This window comes from Felis catus, chromosome D2 (assembly GCF_018350175.1).
Source record: "Felis catus isolate Fca126 chromosome D2, F.catus_Fca126_mat1.0, whole genome shotgun sequence".
NCBI classification, from domain to species: domain Eukaryota; kingdom Metazoa; phylum Chordata; class Mammalia; order Carnivora; family Felidae; genus Felis; species Felis catus.
Window position 1 is genome coordinate 22,314,213 of NC_058378.1, and position 19,695 is coordinate 22,333,907.

At 39.4% G+C, this 19,695-nt stretch overlaps 1 protein-coding gene across 4 annotated transcripts in view; it reads right to left on the minus strand.

Annotated features, from left to right (window-relative positions):
* ANK3 (ankyrin 3) overlaps positions 1 to 19,695 on the minus strand; it is a 682,576-nt gene that overhangs the window by 457,425 nt on the left and 205,456 nt on the right. The window contains exon 1 of one of the 4 annotated variants that reach the window (XM_045040014.1): positions 390 to 545. The exons of the other annotated variants lie outside the window; for them this stretch is intronic. Within the exon in view, the coding sequence (XP_044895949.1) occupies positions 390 to 392 (3 nt within the window). The 5' untranslated portion in view covers positions 393 to 545. Of the gene's footprint in view, positions 1 to 389; positions 546 to 19,695 lie in introns of those variants that run through there. 4 annotated transcript variants of the gene reach the window in all.

Sequence of the window (19,695 nt, forward strand, 5' to 3'; positions counted from 1 at the left end):
ATTAATTTAGTGTTTTACTCTGGCTGGGACCCTAGACCCTTCTCTATCAGCCCAGAGTTTCTTTTTTTGAGCTCTACAGACCATCTAGTGACAATTGTAACATCACTATCGTATCATGATACTTAAAATTTCATTCCAAACTGGCCATATATGAAATACAATGTGTACTGATACAGATTCATTTAAAACACCAAACTTTTGGCCTTTTTAAGTTGTCCGCCAGAAAGCACATCCAATAGGACTGCAAAGTAAATCTCATTTTCCATTCTTTTAGCTGTGCCAACTAGAGATGCTTATTAGAGCAACACCACCACTTTTGCTAGGGCAGGGAAAGGAAGTGGGTGCCCAGCTTGCATCATGAGGTGTAGTTAAAATGAACAAACACTTACCATCTCTCTCAGAACATACACTCCAATAGTATCCAAGTACCTGTATCTCAATGTTTTTTTTTAACTGCCTCGTTGAGCTGTAGTCCATAAATTGATAGCACGAGGAAGAGCCAGACAGGAAGCATAATGAGCAATGCCCAATGCCATGTTCACTTACCTACAAAAGGAAGAGCAAAGGTTTAAAACAGTCTAATCATGAAGGCACAATTCTCTCCCCACATGTCTACTAATTAGCTTTGACTTAAAGCAGATTATGTGATAAAGAAAAAGACAAATATAACCTTGAGGTCTTTAATAACATCATTTGAAAACAGAGGGTTCCTTCTCCCATGGACAAACTATGACTTCTTTAACAGGTACAAGTTAATTGGATACAGAAGTGGAGTCAGTATTTTCTTTATGATGAGGTGATAAAACGATTCTTCCACAGTGCAACGAAGAAAAAATATGGCAATAAAACAGTAAGAGAAATAGAAATCTCTTAAGATCTTGAGGGTATTTCCCCAAGCAGGGTCTAATGATCATTACTAGATCAGCTGCAGCTCTCTCTTTATAGGATAAAATGGTGCTAGTTATTGCTGGGATTTTGCCAATGATCTCCTAGGCAACTGACAGCTTAAAAAGCCATAAATAGAGCAGCAAACACCATCATTTTGCCCTTATCTACTTCAGGGTGCACATTTGCAGAGGTATGTTTTAGCATGAGCACTCCTCTTGTGTTAAAGTATAGGACAGAACTAGGAAAAAAATGAAGAACCTAAAAAAATGAACTATATATATCCAAAGTCATACCAGTTAATAGTTGAGCTACTCTCATGTGCCAAGTCCCAAAGCATTTTACATGCGCAAATTCATTTTGTTTTTAAAACAAGACTTTGAGGCAAGAACTAATGTTATTCTCATTTTCTGTCAATCGAGAATTTAAGAAACAGGAAATTCAGAAACTTGCTCAAAGCCACATGGCCAGGAGTGACAAAGCTAGAATAAAGAATTGTATTTTTTATTATCATCAACTCAGATTTCAGATTCCTGAGTCAAGACATCAAGTTCTTTCCCTCATGGGATTCATTTTGACATGTTACTGAAAGACTTAGGAAGTCTATAATTGTGCACGTCAAAAAACATCAAAATGACAATATGGTTTTACAGCTGTTTTCTGTAAGACAAAGAACATCACTCCCTTAGAATAAACTATTAACAATACAAGCTTGATAGAAACAAAGTGCTTCAATGGATCAAAGTTTGCAAGTATGAAATGATTATCTGTCCTTGGACTGATTCTATAAAACTGTCCTCACAAAAGATCCTTTAGGGATTATTCATAGAATTGATACATGTTCTATTAAATGGTATATAATATATGTAACAGGACCTTTTTTAGTCAAAGGTATCTTATCTCCTTTCAAAGCACATGGAAACCATGTGCTTTTTCCACTGCAATAACTATTCCTCTCTTCTGGGAACCCTTTTTTTGAAACGATATTCAGACATAGGAATTCTATGAGACAATGGTCCCATTACTTTAAGGTAACATTTTATTTTTGGCTAAAAACCATATTATTTGATGGGAATAATCCTTTACCTAGTATAAAATAACATTTTAAAAACTCAAATCCACTCTTCAATTATATTTCTACTCCTTAAAGTTATCACATAGATAAATAGGCAGGTAGGCAGATAGACGATAGTTAGATATAGCTGTACACATATATCTATATATCAAGGTAAATTATCTCTTGAACAGGCATACTACTTCCTAGAGTGAAGACTTTGAAGGCAAAATATTTCTTTGAATGTTCTGGAGTGCATGTGGTTTTATCTTCCACTAACGTCCTTCTCATTGAGGCCAATCGTAGAAAGGACCTAATTCAATTAAATAGTCATTGATTAGCTAACATGTGCCAAGTACAAGGCTAAGCATTTTTGCATATCAGCTGGATTTACCTTAGTAAGAATCCTCTTAAGAAAAGAATGATTCCTATTTACAGATAAGGAAACAGAAATGTAGCATGAAGGGTGAAAAGTTAACATGGCTACTCACTGGGATTCCAGCCCAGGTGTCCACACCATAAGATATTCGCTGGATCACCTGCCTCTAGCTATATGACTGACCATCTTCTCTTATAGGGATAATGTGAGATATGGATTTACCAAGTGCAAATATTTTTTATTAAAAGGGAAAAAAAACATTCATCGGGCTTAGCCAGCTTCTTACGATTTGTATTTTAGTTCTCAGTCTTACACACATTGACAGTTCTGGATACCATGTGAATGCTCTGGAGAGAAATGACACATGTGTGCTCACAAGCCCATTTTAATTCAAATAGAAATGATCAAAATGGCCCCAACTGTATCTTGTCTCTTTTCTTCCTTAAATTTGTTAGAAAGAGAATGCTTGACAAGTGTTTGGGATGGGCATTTTGTTACGATGCCTCTAACTTTTGTTACTGAAGAATTAGGGAATCTGCCAGGAAAAGGAGTCAGAGGACTAGGCACTAGAAGCAGCAGCTCCCAAAGTTGTTTTTTTTATTAATTCCCCAAGATTAAAGGTAATTATTGGGGTGGAAGAATAGCACTAATACACCTGTGCTTCATTGTATGAAAAAAGTTCCATTCCAGAATTACATAATAAAAGATATTAGCAGATAGAAATGAATGTTTAGTGCATCATATAGAGATGTTCTTTAATACAGGAGTTGGTTTAGGCAAATAGCTATTCATGTGTCTCAGAACATTATTTTCAAAGCATTTGCAGATGACTACATGTGGCTTCAGCTCATTATGCATATTCAGAAGTCCTCAACACTGCAGAATACTGAAATGATAAACCCAGGTTCCCCCAGTACCAGACTGCTCCCCTGCTTTTTACCTACCACTTCCCCTACCTTTCACACAACCATCAGCAGGACAGTGGTGAAGAACATTTTTTTAACAGCAGGAGACTATGCAAGTTGAGTAGTGTACAGAATATTTGCCGTTCTAAACAATAATTCAAAGTTTCCTGGTAGGAACAGAATTTCTGAGATATTTAAAGATCTTGACCCTCAATGCAAATAAATCTGAGGCACAGACCCACTGAGTCAAGACTGAAATAGCCATCTTGGAATTATCCATGTTCTGGAAACATTAGCAGCAGACCATAGAGCATAGCGTGCCCAACTTCACTATGGGTGATACCCAGGGAAATCACCCTTCATGGGCAAAGACATAAGTTACTCGTTTCAGAGAACTGTCATCTTTGCCATCCATTAAAATAAATACAATATGCAGACATCAGTCTGAGTCTTCTCCTGTGTAGAAAAAGGTCATCTTCTTCTCCCCAGAGATAGAGAAGTAAATAAAGACAAAAAACAGAAAACGAGACTTGAATAGGGTTGTGTTGCATCAGCCATCTCAGTGCAGGGATTGAAAACCAAAACTCAATCATATCTTGAGCACTTTTTGCCCCCTACATCAAGTAATGCCATAGTCCTTGGGATGCTTTTTTTTTTTTTTTAACTAAAGAATAAAAAATTCTGAAAGGAAATATACATCCAATTAGTGAAAAAATCCTACCGGTTTTAAATGTTAAAGTTACCACCAAGTGGGAAAGTGTCATGATGTATATGCCAGGGGTTATTTTCACACTGAGGAAATAGCAAAAAGATCTTTCCACAGGAGAAAGGAAAATTCTTAAGCAAAATCAATTATTCATTGCAACTCAAGGAAAATGATTTTGCTGCTGGCCTAGGATGCTATCAATAATTTCCTAGCTTTAAACATTCTTAGTCTCCTAATTTAATGCAAGGAGGATTCTTTCAAAGATTTCAAACACTCTGGAAAAACAGTTCTTTATGGAATTAAGTTTTATATAACAATATTACTAAATAACTACAGTTTTGATGCAGACCGAGAAAGATGAGGCTTAAGAAAACTCTTATCTGGATTTCATATATATGTTAATGACCAAGTAGGGTTAGGTACCATAGGCACAGCTGGGAAATAGCAGTCATGGCAGGCTGTATCAGGGGGTTAGTGGGGGGGGGGGGAGAGGGGGACCTGGGCAATTCACCTGAGGTATACTAAAAATATCAACAATACAGAGGAACAATTATTTCTTTAATTTAAATAATTCATACTTGCTACTTTTCATTGAAAACCTGCACTGAGGAATTTTCTAATCATGAATTTTAATGTTAAACATAATAGCTGCATCTCAGTTCGTGGCATGAGGACTAACACATCAGACAAAGAAATTGCTGGAGAACAGCTTGTTTACCTGTTTCTCTAAAACAACATTTGATCCACAGGGTGTGTTCAATAAGTGAACTGAGACCCATATAGGTGTGAGGTGCTATGGTGGGCACAAAGATTGTCAGATGTGGCTATTTCTCTCAAGACCTTAAAAACTAGTTGGTGGGAAGGGCGGTGCTGGTTGGCTCAGCAGTCAAGCATGCCACTCTTGATCTTGGGGTCATAAGTTTGAGTTTACTTAATTAAAAAAAACTATTTGGGGATCTTAAAACATGAAAAGCCAACTACCAGTCAGTATTCTATTTTGTAAGTGGTTAACTATTTGTTTGGATGAGAAGTGCTATCATCTTTGAGTGTTCAGACAAGGAAGAGACCAGAGACCATACTCCATTGGCAGAAGGAGATTGGGAGGTTTCTTTGAGAAAGTAAAATGCAAAGGAGGTAAAAATTGAAGGGGACAAATCTTTGGATGCTAAAGGATGTTTGGCTACAATAAGAATTTGTGTTGAGAAGGGGTGGGAGAAGGTTGAAAATGAAAAATGGGTCCAAATGTTAACGTAAAATGGATTCAAACTGGTAACATACCAGCTACCCCCTAAATAGGCTTTCCTGTTTGCCTTCTACATATTATGAAAAATTAGAAACTCTATCTATATAATATTTTTAAAGTAGTGCACGGCATTCACGGAAGGGGAAATAATTGTCTTTTAACAGATAATCTTATGTATTGCACCAACTCAAGTAGTAGTAAGAAACAAGTAGTTATTATAGAATTAAAATAGCCTTAAAAAGTGAATCTAGACAAGTCAGCAGGTTGATATAATAAAAACCACCCCCCCAAAAAAAATACTAATAAAGAATGATGTTCAAATTTTAATTAGCTGTAGGGTTCAGGCATAAAGCAAACAAAATGGCCCTCTGACCCATCAGAGTATGGCCTGGGTTTCACCTGGTTGATTATCAGTCCCCAGTTCTAGCACTGCTGATCCTTACCTCTCTGTTCTCTTATTTCAGAGAACATCTGCATCTGAAGAGAGCATCTCCTCCTGGAGAGGTAGGTCTAGGTAGCCATGTTGGTATTAAATGCTCCAAAAACCCACCCAGAGTTGATTGGAACCAAGACGGATACCTGATCAATGCTAGCCCAACTTGAGCTAAAAAAATGCCGAGACCAAGTCAGTCTGCCATTGGAGGAAGTCTGTCAGTAGAGGAAGCTAAATGGGGCAGTGTGGAAATGAGTGAGAAGAAAAGTCTGCCTGTCAAATAAATTAATAATAATAATAATAATAATAATAATAATAATAATACAACCACGAAGCAGATGAACAGAGGAAAGTCGAGATGGAGAGCATAGAACTCAGACAAAAAGAAGAGACAATATAGCTGCCTGATGGTTTTTCCCTATTCCTCAGGGTAATAGCGCTACTTTCTTGCGGTTCAGTTCTCCAGTATCCATTCCTTTAGTGCTTTAAAAATAAGTTCCTCCCTATCTGAGCTTTTTGAGTGGGTTTCTCCTCCTTGAAGTCCAAAATGAACAGAAAACACAAAGCAAATTGAGGTCCTCTGTACTCTCCCTATCTATCAACCTTACTCTGTGACTGTTCTTCTTTGAGATCACCCATAAAAAAACTCTCCAAAAAAAGAAAATAGAGCTACCAGAGGATGAAGTATGTAAGTAGTCTAGCAGTCTAAGTTGCTTATAACTATGTCAACATAACTGAATCAAAAATTTACTAAAAACATAGCAAATAAATGAAAGGTGCATCAAATGGCTACTTCCCCCAGATATTTCACATAAAATGTCAAAATTGACTGTAAAGAATTATATGCTTGACTGAGGATGCTAACTGGATCTTTAAATAGGCTCTAAAATAACAACACTGCTGAGGTGCCTCAGTGGCTCAGTTGGTTAAGCATCCAACTTCGGCTCAGGTCATGATCTCACAGTTCGTGGGTTCAAGCTCCATATGAGGCTCTGTGCTGACAGCTCAGAACCTGGAGCCTGCTTCAGATTCTGTGTCTCCCTCTCTCTCTGCCCCTCTCCCACTTACACTCTGTCTCTCTCAAAAATAAACATAAAAATATTTTTAAAAAACACTGCTAATTTTTTTTAAAAGAAAAAAAGACTTCTCTCATTAAATAAATGTAAGTATGTTAAGCTTCAAGCTAAACAGGTTTAATAATAAATGAGAATACTAGACCAGTAATGTTTATTATTCAAAACATTCTGACCAGGAACCTACAACAGGTAACATATTATATGCTAGACATTCTGGGGTGATACAGATATGAACATTTCCAGAAAACAGCTGACATCATAGGCCAAACAAGGGCAAAAATGATTAAATCAACTTATCAACCACTTTCCAGTTTTCTTATTACTCAGGGAATAAAGTGCAACTGCAGGAAGCATTGGCCATAAATGCTCCCCGGTGGTTGCAGCCTTCACACATTAAACAGGGTCTAGTCTGGGCTGGCTGGAAATGAAAGTGCAATTAAGATTTTACAAGAAAGCAATATATCCACAAAGAGGATCATCAGCCTTACATAGGGCCTTTCCTCACCCACTAGAAGGGCAGAAGTAATTTTTCAAAATAAATGAGTTAATAAATAAATGAGAAAATACCCAGAATAATGCTTAATTAGTTCATTAATAGAGTATTTGATATACTGATAAATCATTATTAAAACATCAGTGCCTTGGATTTGCACAAGGCTGTGTGCATCCAGGGGTTAACAACCAGCAGGGTGTTTCAGAACCACCACTGTCCCTTAACAATGCCAAGTTCTACTTTCAAAGGAGATGGCTACAGGATTTATGGCTACAGCAACAGGACTGGAGAAATTCTTCTTTCCTCCTGTTCAGTGTTGCTTAGAGTTAGAAGTCAAAGCAACCAAACAGAAAACTAGAAGCAAACTAACTGTCAAACACTGAAAGATAATAATGTGTCGTTAATTGGGACCCGCAATGTGCCAGGCACTGTGCTTGTGCTGGATAAACACTTGTGAATAAAGTCAATATATCCTAGGGGCGCCTGGGTGGCTCAGTCAGTAGAGTGTCCAACTTCGGCTCAGGTCATGGTCTCACGGTTTGTGAGTTCAAGTGCCATGTCAGGCTCTGTGATGACAGCTCAGAGCCTGGTCCTGCTTCACATTCTGTGTCTCCCTCTCTCTCTCTCTCTCATTCTCTCTCTCTCTCTCTCTCTCTCTCTCTCTCTCTCTCTCTCTCCCCCTTCCCAGCTTGTGCTCTCTCTCTTTCTCAAATTAAAACAAAATTTTTTTAAGTCAATATATCCTCTGCCTTCAGGGAGCTTGCAACCTAAATGGGAAAGATCGAGAACACCGAGCAAAGAAGCCAACATATGTGCCAGTCCATACTGACTGTGGTCAGAGCTCAGAGTGAGGCTCACTAGGGCAGGGATAATGTAATCAACAGGGTACCAGAACGGAGATTAATGGGGAATTTGGGAGCAACTAAGGGAGCCAAGGAGGAGGTGAAATGTGCAAGGTCACCTTAATCCAACAAAGGACTTAATTCCACAACACTGAACAAGACACACTTCCCGTAAGAGTGTAGAGACCACTGGTTTATCTTAAGTCAAATGTTTGCAAGGGTGGCTCTGGAAAAGAAAACATATCAAGCACCTTCTGTCAAAAGAGGAGGAGAAGCTACTTCTATCACAGTTTTGTACGAATGAGGAGACAGATAGGGAGAGCCAGGACCTGTTCTAGTAATCCCAGGTCATCTTCACAATCCTACCAGTTTCACAAATGAGGAACCTGAGGGTCAGAGTGGATCAGACAACTTGCCCAAGAGTGCACACCACTGGTGGATGCAAAGCCCAGGGACGCTCTATTCCAACGGTCTCTCCGTGGACTACATTTTTCCCAAGGTCTGCAATTATTGCAGAGGTATAAGAATAGCATTATTCCCCTCTCGTTTTTAGGAAAGAAAAATTCTTGCCTGATGATGAATTTCAGTGACAGCTAAATGGACGTGTTTGGTGTGTCGGTGCCGGGTGGCAGGGGGCAGAGATGGTGAGAAAAGATTTGGCAAAGCAAGAACCAGCACATTATTCTATCTATAGGAATACACTGCGACAGTCTTTCAAACCATTAGGCACTCAACTAATCAAACTTTGCAGTGACAAGTCCAGACAGGAGGTACTGAATGTTCTGCTGGCACTGAGCTATGGAGCAGCAGGGGGCATCACAGGACTGGGGTCCACAGAACTGGTATCAGGCCCTGCATTTGTCTCTGGGGAAGGAAGCCCCGAGTCGGGAATACCTGCAGGGAAAAAGGCAGCCAGCTTTCACACACACACTTGGTACCATTTGAATTTTGTGCCACGTGTATTGCCTACACCAAAAGCTTACCTTAATTTTTAAAAAGAGAAAACAAAAGAAATAACTGGGACTGGGACCCTGGACAAGTCATTACCTTTTTAAGACTCTGTTTTCTCTTACACAACTTGTGCCTTGGGATTGTTGGGATCACAAAGTCTTACATTTGAAAGTACTTTGTAAGCTGTAAAATATATACCAATACATAACATGGTGTTGAACAAGAAATGAAGAGACGTGCATTCTGTGTAAGCCAACAATGAAGAGGACTGCCAAGGTTACACAGGGAGCAACCACTGGAGATTTCCTCTTCAGCATGCAGCAGAGGCTACTGGTTAAGAGCAAGGCTTAAGAGCCAGAGAACCACCACATCAGCTAGCTGTGTAACCTCAACCTAGTTGCTCAGCCTCTCTGAGCCGCCGTTCCCATCTTGGCATAATAAGAATAATATTATGTCTCAGGGAAGTCATGATACCTAAGTGCCATGATTCATTTGCTCAGCCAAGTCCTAGAACACAGTAAAATGTGATCAATGTTTGCTATAATAAGAGTAGCCAAAATACCTTAACACCACACCACCCTAGAGGTCAGCTGAGTCGAACTTAAGTCTAAAGCCTGGGACAAGAAAGAAATCATGGAAGAACTTACCTCACTCTTGCCAGATGTTTCTGGTATGGTCAGCAAATAACTTATGTAAAATTCACTTACTTTTCTAACTGCAAATAACATGGTGCATACTAACAAATGTCATAAGGGAAAACTAGCAAGTTCCTATTCCCTAGAAAATGACACACACAGTGTGACTCGTAAAAGGCTATATACCATTGCTGTTCCAGACTCCATCCCAGCCATAGACCCTCTGGTTACCACTGCAAACTGGGTTTGCACACTTCCTCCACTATTAGAATCACCTGGGCGCTTGTTAGAACTCCAGATTCCCCTCCCTACCACAGAATCCCTGGATCTGAACCTCCAGGGGAGAGGCCTGAGAATGTGTGCCCCAAAGGAGGCTTACAATCGGCCATGCCTGGTTGGGATATGCTGCACACAGTGGCCTAGCTGACTGCTAGAGACCAGTCATGATTTGATTTCCACTTTCCCCTTCCTTCTTTCCAAACCCCAGTCTCGTTGCATGTGAAACCATTCTCTTCAGCTTCCTAGATAAACGCACACGCTAATTAACCTTAACAACAGAAGGCTATTTTCACCTGAAGATTACCGATGGCTTGACTACAAATTTGTTGATCGGAAACAGCTTTTAATTACCCGAGTCAACATGCAAATCTGGCTCACAATGCCCGTAGGCATTTTGATAATTCACAACTGATCCAAAAGGATAAAAGGACCCAGCCCCAGTTTTGCTGGGAAGCATTGGATGGCTTTCCCATCTCGTCACTGGCTCACTTCCCAGCTTCTCTTGTACCCAGTTCCCTCCTGCCTCAGGGATGGGAAATTCAATTTCTTCCTCATAAAAACCTTTCCTGTAGATGCTAGAGAATTCAGTAAGAGAATCTTGCCTTTGCCTCCCTCCTTGCTCTAGCCATAAGGAGAATAAGGAAAAGCAAGGTTATAATATCCAAGGAGCTAAGAGGTGCCCTTGGCCCAGACCCAATGTCCTGGGTGAGGCAGTAAGTCATGACAAACTCTACTAAAGAGGCTGACAAAGTTACTTGTGTGTCTGGGGGCACTTTTTTTGCAATACTAGATGAAGTCTATCCAGATACTCACTAAAAAATTCCTGGAGTGTCACATATTTAAGGCTCCAGGACGGTGCTATAGGAAATGCAATCCATGTTCACACAAAGTGCCTGCACTGCAGAAGCTTACATAGTCCAACCATGGCTGAACAATAAAAGGAAAGGATAAATGGAAATTTGTTACAGATATTTGGAGGAGGGAGAAATCATTTCCTACTAGCTGAACTGCAAAACATCTTGGAGAAATTTATTTCACTCTGGCCCCTCATTTTACCAATAGGAAAGGTGTCTCTCTAAGTTCTGATGTCTCTAAATGGATTCTCAGAGAGCCTAAGACTTGACAATTAGCTAATAAGAACAAGTCTGGGCATTCATCCTAGTTATGCCAACTCTACATAAGCCAACAAATGTATATGCAACACCTACCATGTGTTAGGCACTGGGATACAGGGTAAAAAGGACCGAATCATTGCCTTCAAAGAGCCTATATTCTCGTGTTGATTTTATTATACCTCACCACAGTCAGAACAAAGGCAAAGAATCGTAACAATAAAATGGGGAAATATGGGGCATCTGGGTGGCTCAATCGGTTGAGCATTTGACTCTTGATTTTGGCTCAGGTCGTGATCTCACAGTTCGTTAGATGGAGTCCCACATAGGGCTCTGCGCTGACAGCACAGAGCCTGCTTGGAATTTTTTCTCTCCCTCTCTCTCTCAAAACAAATGAACATTTTAAAAAAGGATTCTCTCCTTCTCTAAAGCTAAAAAACAAACAAACAAACAAAAACACTGGATGCCATCAAAGTCCCAGGCGTGTGTTCAGGATTAGGATGATGAGTGAAAGGGGCAACCGGGTATGAGATTGTGGAAATTTCTTGGTCATGAAGTGATAAGCCATTGTGTTCTGATTGCAGGCCTCCATTTCAGCAGTGTTAGCCTGAGCACACTCACAGTATCAGAGAACTCAATGGAAAATAGTGAGCCTAAGTTTTAAGCTCAGGTCTCTTGATTTCAAATCCCATGCTCATTCAGACCTACACAGGGATAAAAAGAAATTATGAAATTAAGAGGCATTTCAAAGGAGTAAAACCAAGTTGAAAAAATTTTCAACCAAGACATCTTTAAAGATACCTGCCCAGGTTGTATGCAATTTTCAGTATACTAACAATCTCTTAATATTTTTTCCTCTGATTTTTTTGTCCATTTTTTCTGCCTTGCCATCACAGGCTTTTCCATTTTTTGTGTTACTCCCTGAGTACTTACAGTGTTTCTGCCCACTGCTGCCACTTAAATCATAATGACTGACAAGCAGAAAACATCTCCTTCTCAACACTTGTAAAATATGACCCCTGTGCAAAGGGGGGAATTAAAAACAGTTTTAGATATTAATAGACCAATTACACATAGAATGACATGTTCCAAATTCTCTGAATTTGTACCTAACACAAAAGTTCTGGTCATTTTTCCATTTTGCAATTTTGTCTTCCTTTTTTTTTTTTTTTTTTGAAATTTGATTCACAGCCCAGCTAACCACTGTGTCAGGAGCACTATGCTTCAGCAGCAAACCAGCCACTATTTTCTACAAACTCCATTATTTCAAAATTAAAAATAGTGATAGCCCTTTGGGGAGTACAACCAAGTTTCATCTATTTGGGGCAATATAAATCATGCCTGTGAATAATCATGGCCTTATTTTCTTCAAGTATCCACTGTAAGAGGATTATTTTGTTTCTCAGGGACTTCCAGTATGTTTACATCTCCTGAGTCTAAATGAATCTGCCTCATGAGTTAAGTCACTCATTTTATTTTATTTTTTTTTAATTTTTTTTTCAACGTTTTTATTTATTTTTGGGACAGAGAGAGACAGAGCATGAACGGGGGAGGGGCAGAGAGAGAGGGAGACACAGAATCGGAAACAGGCTCCAGGCTCCGAGCCATCAGCCCAGAGCCCGACGCGGGGCTCGAACTCACGGACCGCGAGATCGTGACCTGGCTGAAGTCGGACGCTTAACCGACTGCGCCACCCAGGCGCCCCAAGTCACTCAATTTAATGTATATCATTTTAATTTTTTTTAATGTTTATTTACTTCTGAGAGAGAGAGAGAGAGAGAGACAGAGACAGAGCGCAAGCAGGGAAGGGGCAGAGAGAGAGGGAGACACAAAATCCAAAGCAGGCTCCAGGCTGTCAGCACAGAGCCTGACACGGGGCTCGAACCCACAAACCATGAGATCATGACCTGAGCTTAAGTTGAACGTTTAACCGACTGAGCCACCCAGGCGCCCCTCTCAGTATATCATTTTAAGAATGAATTATAGCCTACAGCAAATAACTTTTTAAAATATCTCATCCAGAGACTTCCATCATTTGTGTTATACGTTATGTAATGCAAAAAGCTAGTGTGTCTAATGAGGTTCCTGATTAGAGTAGGCTGAGGGGGAAAATCATGCTTGTATTAAGTATTTTAGAGTTTAAATAAAGCCTGGAGTTCTGAGCAGAGGTTAAGATCTGAGCACAAAAAATAATTAGTAAATTCATATCAGGTCTGATTAAAATTCATTTGTAATCATGATGAGTTACTTTCGCAAGATCTCATAGTTAAAATTAGATATTAATGTCAAACGGTGGCTGCATCATTGGAAAATGGTGTGGAATAAAATACCCAAATCATTTCAACATCTTACGTTTTAAACAGTTTCTTACAAGCCATGCAGGGCCTACTCTGGAATCACTTTTTTTTCCCCTTTGTAATATAATTGATCAAAGCTGTGAGAAGGATTGCCTTTATCTGAAGATGATCCTCCCCAAAAAGTAATTACAAAGCTTTTCCTGAATCACTTCCAAAACATCACCACTTCCTGATTCTTTGTAGCAGATAATGAATGCTAACAAATACCCAACTTGCTTCCAAATGAGAATGTGAGCGAACATAACTTCAGGAATAATTTCAAGTGGGAAAACAAAAACAAAAAACCAAACCAAAGGCCAGGTAATGTTGCTACCATCAAGAGGCTAATAGTTTGGCCAGGGAAGTTTTTTTCACTCTGAACACAGTTTGATTAATCAGAGTGGTAAGAAATGTCAGCGCCATGGGGATTTGGGGAATGTGTGCAGTTTTCTGAAAGAAACCACATGGCTAAAAATCAATGCAACTCCTTGCAGCTGAGCCCAGCTGAAGGCCATTGTCCCCACCTCCTTTGCAGAAGTCACTGCCTGCCTCAACCCCCAAGCTCCTTCATTGGGCCAGGTGCTTCCAATTTTATGCTTAGTTTAAATACCCAGGCTGTGGTTGTTTCCTGCTGACACAGGACCACAGAATGGTTCTAACACAAAGAGACTGCTAAGGCTTCCTATCAGGATATATTTTTTTTGTAAGCAATGCATGCTTTCTGGCCAGGTTTCTGCCTGCCTCATGGGCTCCTTGCTGTCTAGCCTCTTTCCTAAATTCAAACTTTTCACTCATCTGCCCTATATTCCACAACTGTTATTTGTTTAAATCTTTGACACTTGACTTCCCATCTTTGACCCAGGTTTTGGATTTTTGCCTCCTGGCTGGCTGTGGCCAGAGCCTCCACTCTAGACTGCTTAGGTCCCGACCCTGTGGTCCAGCGTAACCAGAAGCTCCTAAATACTCATCCAGATCGTCTGAATGATTAGAGGTTCCTAATCCCATCCACTGGCTAAATATTTCCTATCTGTTAAAGGGAGATAATAATGCCCATTTTACATATCCTCATAGGGCTTTGTAAGAATAATAGGAGTTAAAGGATAATCTTCTTAAAGGTTAAAATGATGATTCTTACATGAATATAAAAGAACATGTTTCAAAGATTTTATGGAAGTCATTAAATTAATGAAGGAACCAGCAGGATGTTATAACCAGGTGGGAGAGCAGACATCTGGGATCCGATCTGGAATGCCGAAATGAATTAATAGACACTAAACCGGCCTCATCGACCAAGAAGACAGGTGGTGGTATCCACTGCATCTCCATGCGACGAAAATTATTTGCCTTACTATCAGTTTTCTGCAACCCATGCTAAAGATAATGAAAGACACAGACCTCTAGAGAATTACATGACTTGAAGACAGTAGACATCACCCAATATTCCACTAAAAAGACACCTTGTAATTTTTTTTGCCTATTTCAAAGTTTTTTACAACTTTGCCTAGGGTACACACAAGTACATTTGTGCAAAACAACTTTGTGAATTAAAACATTTATTTACCAGCAGTAATTTGTCAGAGATCTATTTTTTCTAGATAAATGATCTAGTACATGATTTTTTTTAGTGGACTCTGTCACCGCCATAAAAAAAAGCTGTTGTAGCATTAAATAAGAATGTTTAGGACTTACCAGGTGCTTAACAAATTACAGCCATTTAAATTTTTTTTAATGCTTATTTATTTTTGAGAGAGAAGGAGACAGAATGCAAGTGGGGGAGGGGCAGAGAGAGAAGGAGACACAGAATCCGAAGCAGGCTCCAGGCTCTGAGCTGTCAGCACAGAGCCTGATGCGGGACTTGAACTCACAAACCACGAGATCATGACCTGAGCCAAAGTCAGATGCTCAACCAACTGAGCCACCCAGGCACCCTGTAGCTATTTAAAAACAAATGTATACATCTGTAAACGTGTATAAACCCACACTGGTCTATTCAAAAGGTACAAGGTTTGGGCCAGGTCTTCTCCTGTATTAAATTGGAGGGATGCTATGGAACTCCTATGTCCACAAAGGACTGAAAAGTCCAATTCCTGCTGGCCTCCCCTTTCTCTCTCCCACCCCTACTATTCTGGTTACCTCTAGGTCTACCCAGAGATGGGCATGGTGGTACAACTAAGGGGGGACACACTCCTGATGGCAACAATCTCCTAAGCTAACTAAAGTCCTGTCTCCAATAAAAGGCCCTGGGAATTTTAATCAGGCATCCCAGGCAATCTGAATGACCAGGCAGGTTGAAGAAACACTAGATTACGCACCATCCTGGAGCCTGGTGATGAAGAAAGTCCATAAAAGAGTAGGAACCATATTCAGACTTCCAGCTGAATAAACCCATACGTTTAGCCATGATAAACAAAGAAACAAAACTGAAATTGGAGTCCAGTGAAATTCTATTTGTCTCAAACTCTTATGAGGCACGCTCTCAAGGCTGAAGGGGAGAATCACCCCAAAAGCAATGAGAGTCCACAATCATACAGTTCACATGATGAACTAAACCAGTGAAGTGTGGTGTTTTGCATTGTAGTTGAACACTACAAGCTCAATCAATAAAGCAAACACTGTCCTTTGTCAGTTTTTATTCATTTAAAGCATTGTCATATTCACCAAAACATATATAATTTAAATACTTTATTTTCCCTCTAATAATTTCATCCGACATAAATTTCTTTGTAGAAACCCCACCACAAAGGACAATAATGGGAAGTTGTAGGAGGAATTAATTGGTTAAGTCTAAAAACGCAGTTTACGTATGTAAACAGAACCTATCCAGTTGAGCAAAAACATCAGAAGATTCTATTACAAATATAAACATCCAACTTGAGAAGAGAATTTTATTATTGTCACTCCCAGAAACCATATAAAACTTTCAAATCAGATTCCTACCATGAACAACCACAGCTACCCTTCAGTAACTCAGAAAATCCATGCAAATATTGTTTATTGATATAAATGCAAGGTGTACTAGGGAAAATGACTGCACAGTTTCAGTAGTAGCCAAAAGCTAGAAGTTAAAAAAAAAAAACTTAATACCTTTTTAAAGAAAGATAACATGACATGATGTTAAAAGAACTCAGCATTAAACATCTTTGGAAAGAGATAACAAATACTGAATACATTCTGAAAGCCTACTGCATGTCCTGAGCTGCGGTGCTTACCAAAATTGGAAGCATAGTTTGTCTTTTGTAGTTGCAATCCTTTTTGGATGGAGGAGACCTATTAGATTTTGTTAACAGCCAGAGCCAACAAATAGGGATTTTTTTTTCCTCCCTTTACTAGGTGTCTTAGTTCTATCTGCATAAACTGAATTTGCACAACCTAACTTCCTGGAGCCCCATGTGCAACAGGGAGAGAACAGAATGCCTACATCATTAGTGTTGTTATAAGGACCAAACGGGATAGTGCATTTTGTAAATGATCAAGCACCTAACAAAGGCTAGTTACTGTCCATTCAATTACTCTACACAGATGTGAAACCTACAACATTATTTGTATAAAAAGGAACTGGGCCAGACTGCCTGAGGCTGGGGTCAAGAAAGACCAGGCCAAACTGGTCAAGCTATTTCAGAGATTGCAAAGAAAAGATATTTGAATCTCAAACAGCAAAGAGGTAAAACATAATGTGAGCTAGCTCAGGATAGATGGGATTTGTCAGAAGCTCTGACTCTTCATGATAATATTAAAATTTTTTTAATGTTTATTTATTTTTGAGAGAGACAGAGACAGGATGTGAGTGGGTTAGGGGCAGAGAGAGAGGGAGACACAGAATCCGAAGTAGGCTCCAGGCTCTGAGCTGTCAGCACTGAACCCGACACGGGGCTTGAACTCACAAGCTGTGAGATCATGACCTGAGCCGAAGTCGGACACCCAACCGACTGAGCCACCCAGGCACCCCAGTCTTCATGATAATATTAATATACAAGTCAGCCATGAAAACATTTCCCATCCTAATGGTATTTTTCACTTGTAAACCTTTCTTAGTGAAATCATATATACTCATCATTCTACACAGAGTGATAGAAAAACTAGAAGAGCTATCTGAATGAACTCTTAGTTTTTTGACTATACAATTGACTGTTCTCGGAGTACAGTAAAATGAGTACCCTAGAATGATTTCATCAGTGTTGTAGGAACAGCAAAATCAGAAGCAACTTTAAAGACCGTATTCATCCCAGTGGAGGCAACTATAATATATAACATTTTTCCTGATACCCTGATTCTATACATCAGAGTCCCTTTGACTGTGCATTCCATCAGAGACATTCTTTGAATTTTGCAGTGCCTCATAAAACGTCAGTAGTGATTATTCCAGACCACTGTAATAAAACAGCTCTTTGATATAACATGCTTACCCATAAAGACTTTGAAACAAAAAAAGGTATTGTTACAGAAATACATCAGAATCTTTCTCAACAGGCTGTTAGGAGACAGATAATCAGCTTTTCCCCAATGCCAAATTAATATTTTCTTCCACAGATTTCCAAAGAAATTATGTCACTGTGGTGGGAAAGGAATGAAGGACCTACGGTTGAGTCTTTAGAAAAAGACTAGTATGAAGAAGAAAAAATGTAGATTGGTAGGAGTGTTTGTTATTTGTCATTTTTGCTCTCGCTTTTTAAAAAAAATACATGGTCATGGGAGAAAATGTAACATGGACAATTAATGAGTCTCTTTTCCACACACACTCACGTGTGTACACATATATCTGTATCTTTTTTTCCCACTAAATAGATAGATATTGAAGATCTTGTACACAAAGTGCTAGCTATGCAATTATATTAAAAAAGATGTTGCAGGAAACAAAAGGTATCTAACTTCGAAATCAGTGGCTCTCAGCTCTAACTGAAAGCTAAAATCACCTACAGACCACTTAAAATATACTGATGTTAGAGACCTACCTCAAATCAGGTATCTGCATTGTTTTAAAAGCTCCCTATGTAAGTCTAATGTCGTTCCATTGCTAATGTGCTAAGATGACAGGCAATCTCTCCAACATGCTTTATAGGATCGAGGCACACCATTTGACTATATGCAGAAGTCTTTTGTCTTCGCTAATCCATATTTATCACAGAAAAAGTTAAGAATACAAAGAGAGGGAAAAAAAACAATACAAAGAGAGAGATGGGTTCAGAAACACCCACACCCACATGAGTTCTTAACACCACCTGACAAAACAACAAAGCAAAAATAGCAATATGAGCCTCCCTAAGAACCTTGGGAAAATCAATTTTTTTCAATGGATGATATTAACAGACAAAAATTTCCTCAATTCAAAGCCCTTCTCAATTCAAGAAGAATGTCCTGTGGAATTCATTCAAAAGAGCATGTATTAAGCAGCTACTATGGGCTATGTAAGGAGATAGCTCCTGCACCTCCCAAGGTCACCGTCCAGTGTGGTGGTTTTCAAAGTGTAATTTTACCTACCAAACTCTCTCTTCAAATGCAATTTAAATGGAAGCTCAAGATCTAAGTCATTGGTAGGTAGAGTTGCTCTGCTTGAGGGGGCAAACAAGATCAGAGCCCAGATTCCTACAGCTGTGCCCTACAAGAAGCAGCCAGTCACCCCAGACATCACAAAGAACCCCCAACTATACCAAAGAGTATCATACAACACACTTTATCCTACTAAATCGATGGCAGTCACATCAAACCCCAGATTAGACTAAAGTCTAGAGCAGTATTCTCCAAGGTGGAGTATATACAAAATGATCCACAGGAACATAAGAAGAAAATATTAAAGCTCTCTATTTTAATAGCTTCTCCAAAAGAAGCTATTTTGTGAATTCTATTATGTAAATAATTTATTGGTTGAGTAGTTCATTCATGCAATTTATAATTCCACATATTATGCTGAAATGCATGAAACTGGCATTTTTGTAAGTACAAATTAATATAATGTTAGCAATTTCATATGGTTCAACCTGTATATCAGTATTGCTCAACCTCAGCACTACTGGCATTATAAGCCAGACAATCTTTCTTTTGGGAGGACATCCTGTGCATTTAGCATGTTTAGTGGTATCCTTGGCCTCACCCACTAAATGTCAGTAAACACCGTCTCCCCAGCTATAACAAACAAAATGTCTCCAGACATTGTTTATTGTTCCCCAGGGGGGCAAAACCATCCCCTGTTGAGAACCACTGCGGGGGTGCCTGGGTGACTCAGTCGGTTAAGCATCCAACTCTTGATTTCAGCTCAGGTCATGATCTCACGTTTCCTAAGGTAGAGACCCACATCAGGCTCTGTACTGACAGCATGGAGCCTGCTTGGGATTCTCCCTTTCCCCCTCTCTCTCTCTGCCCCTCCCCAGCTCT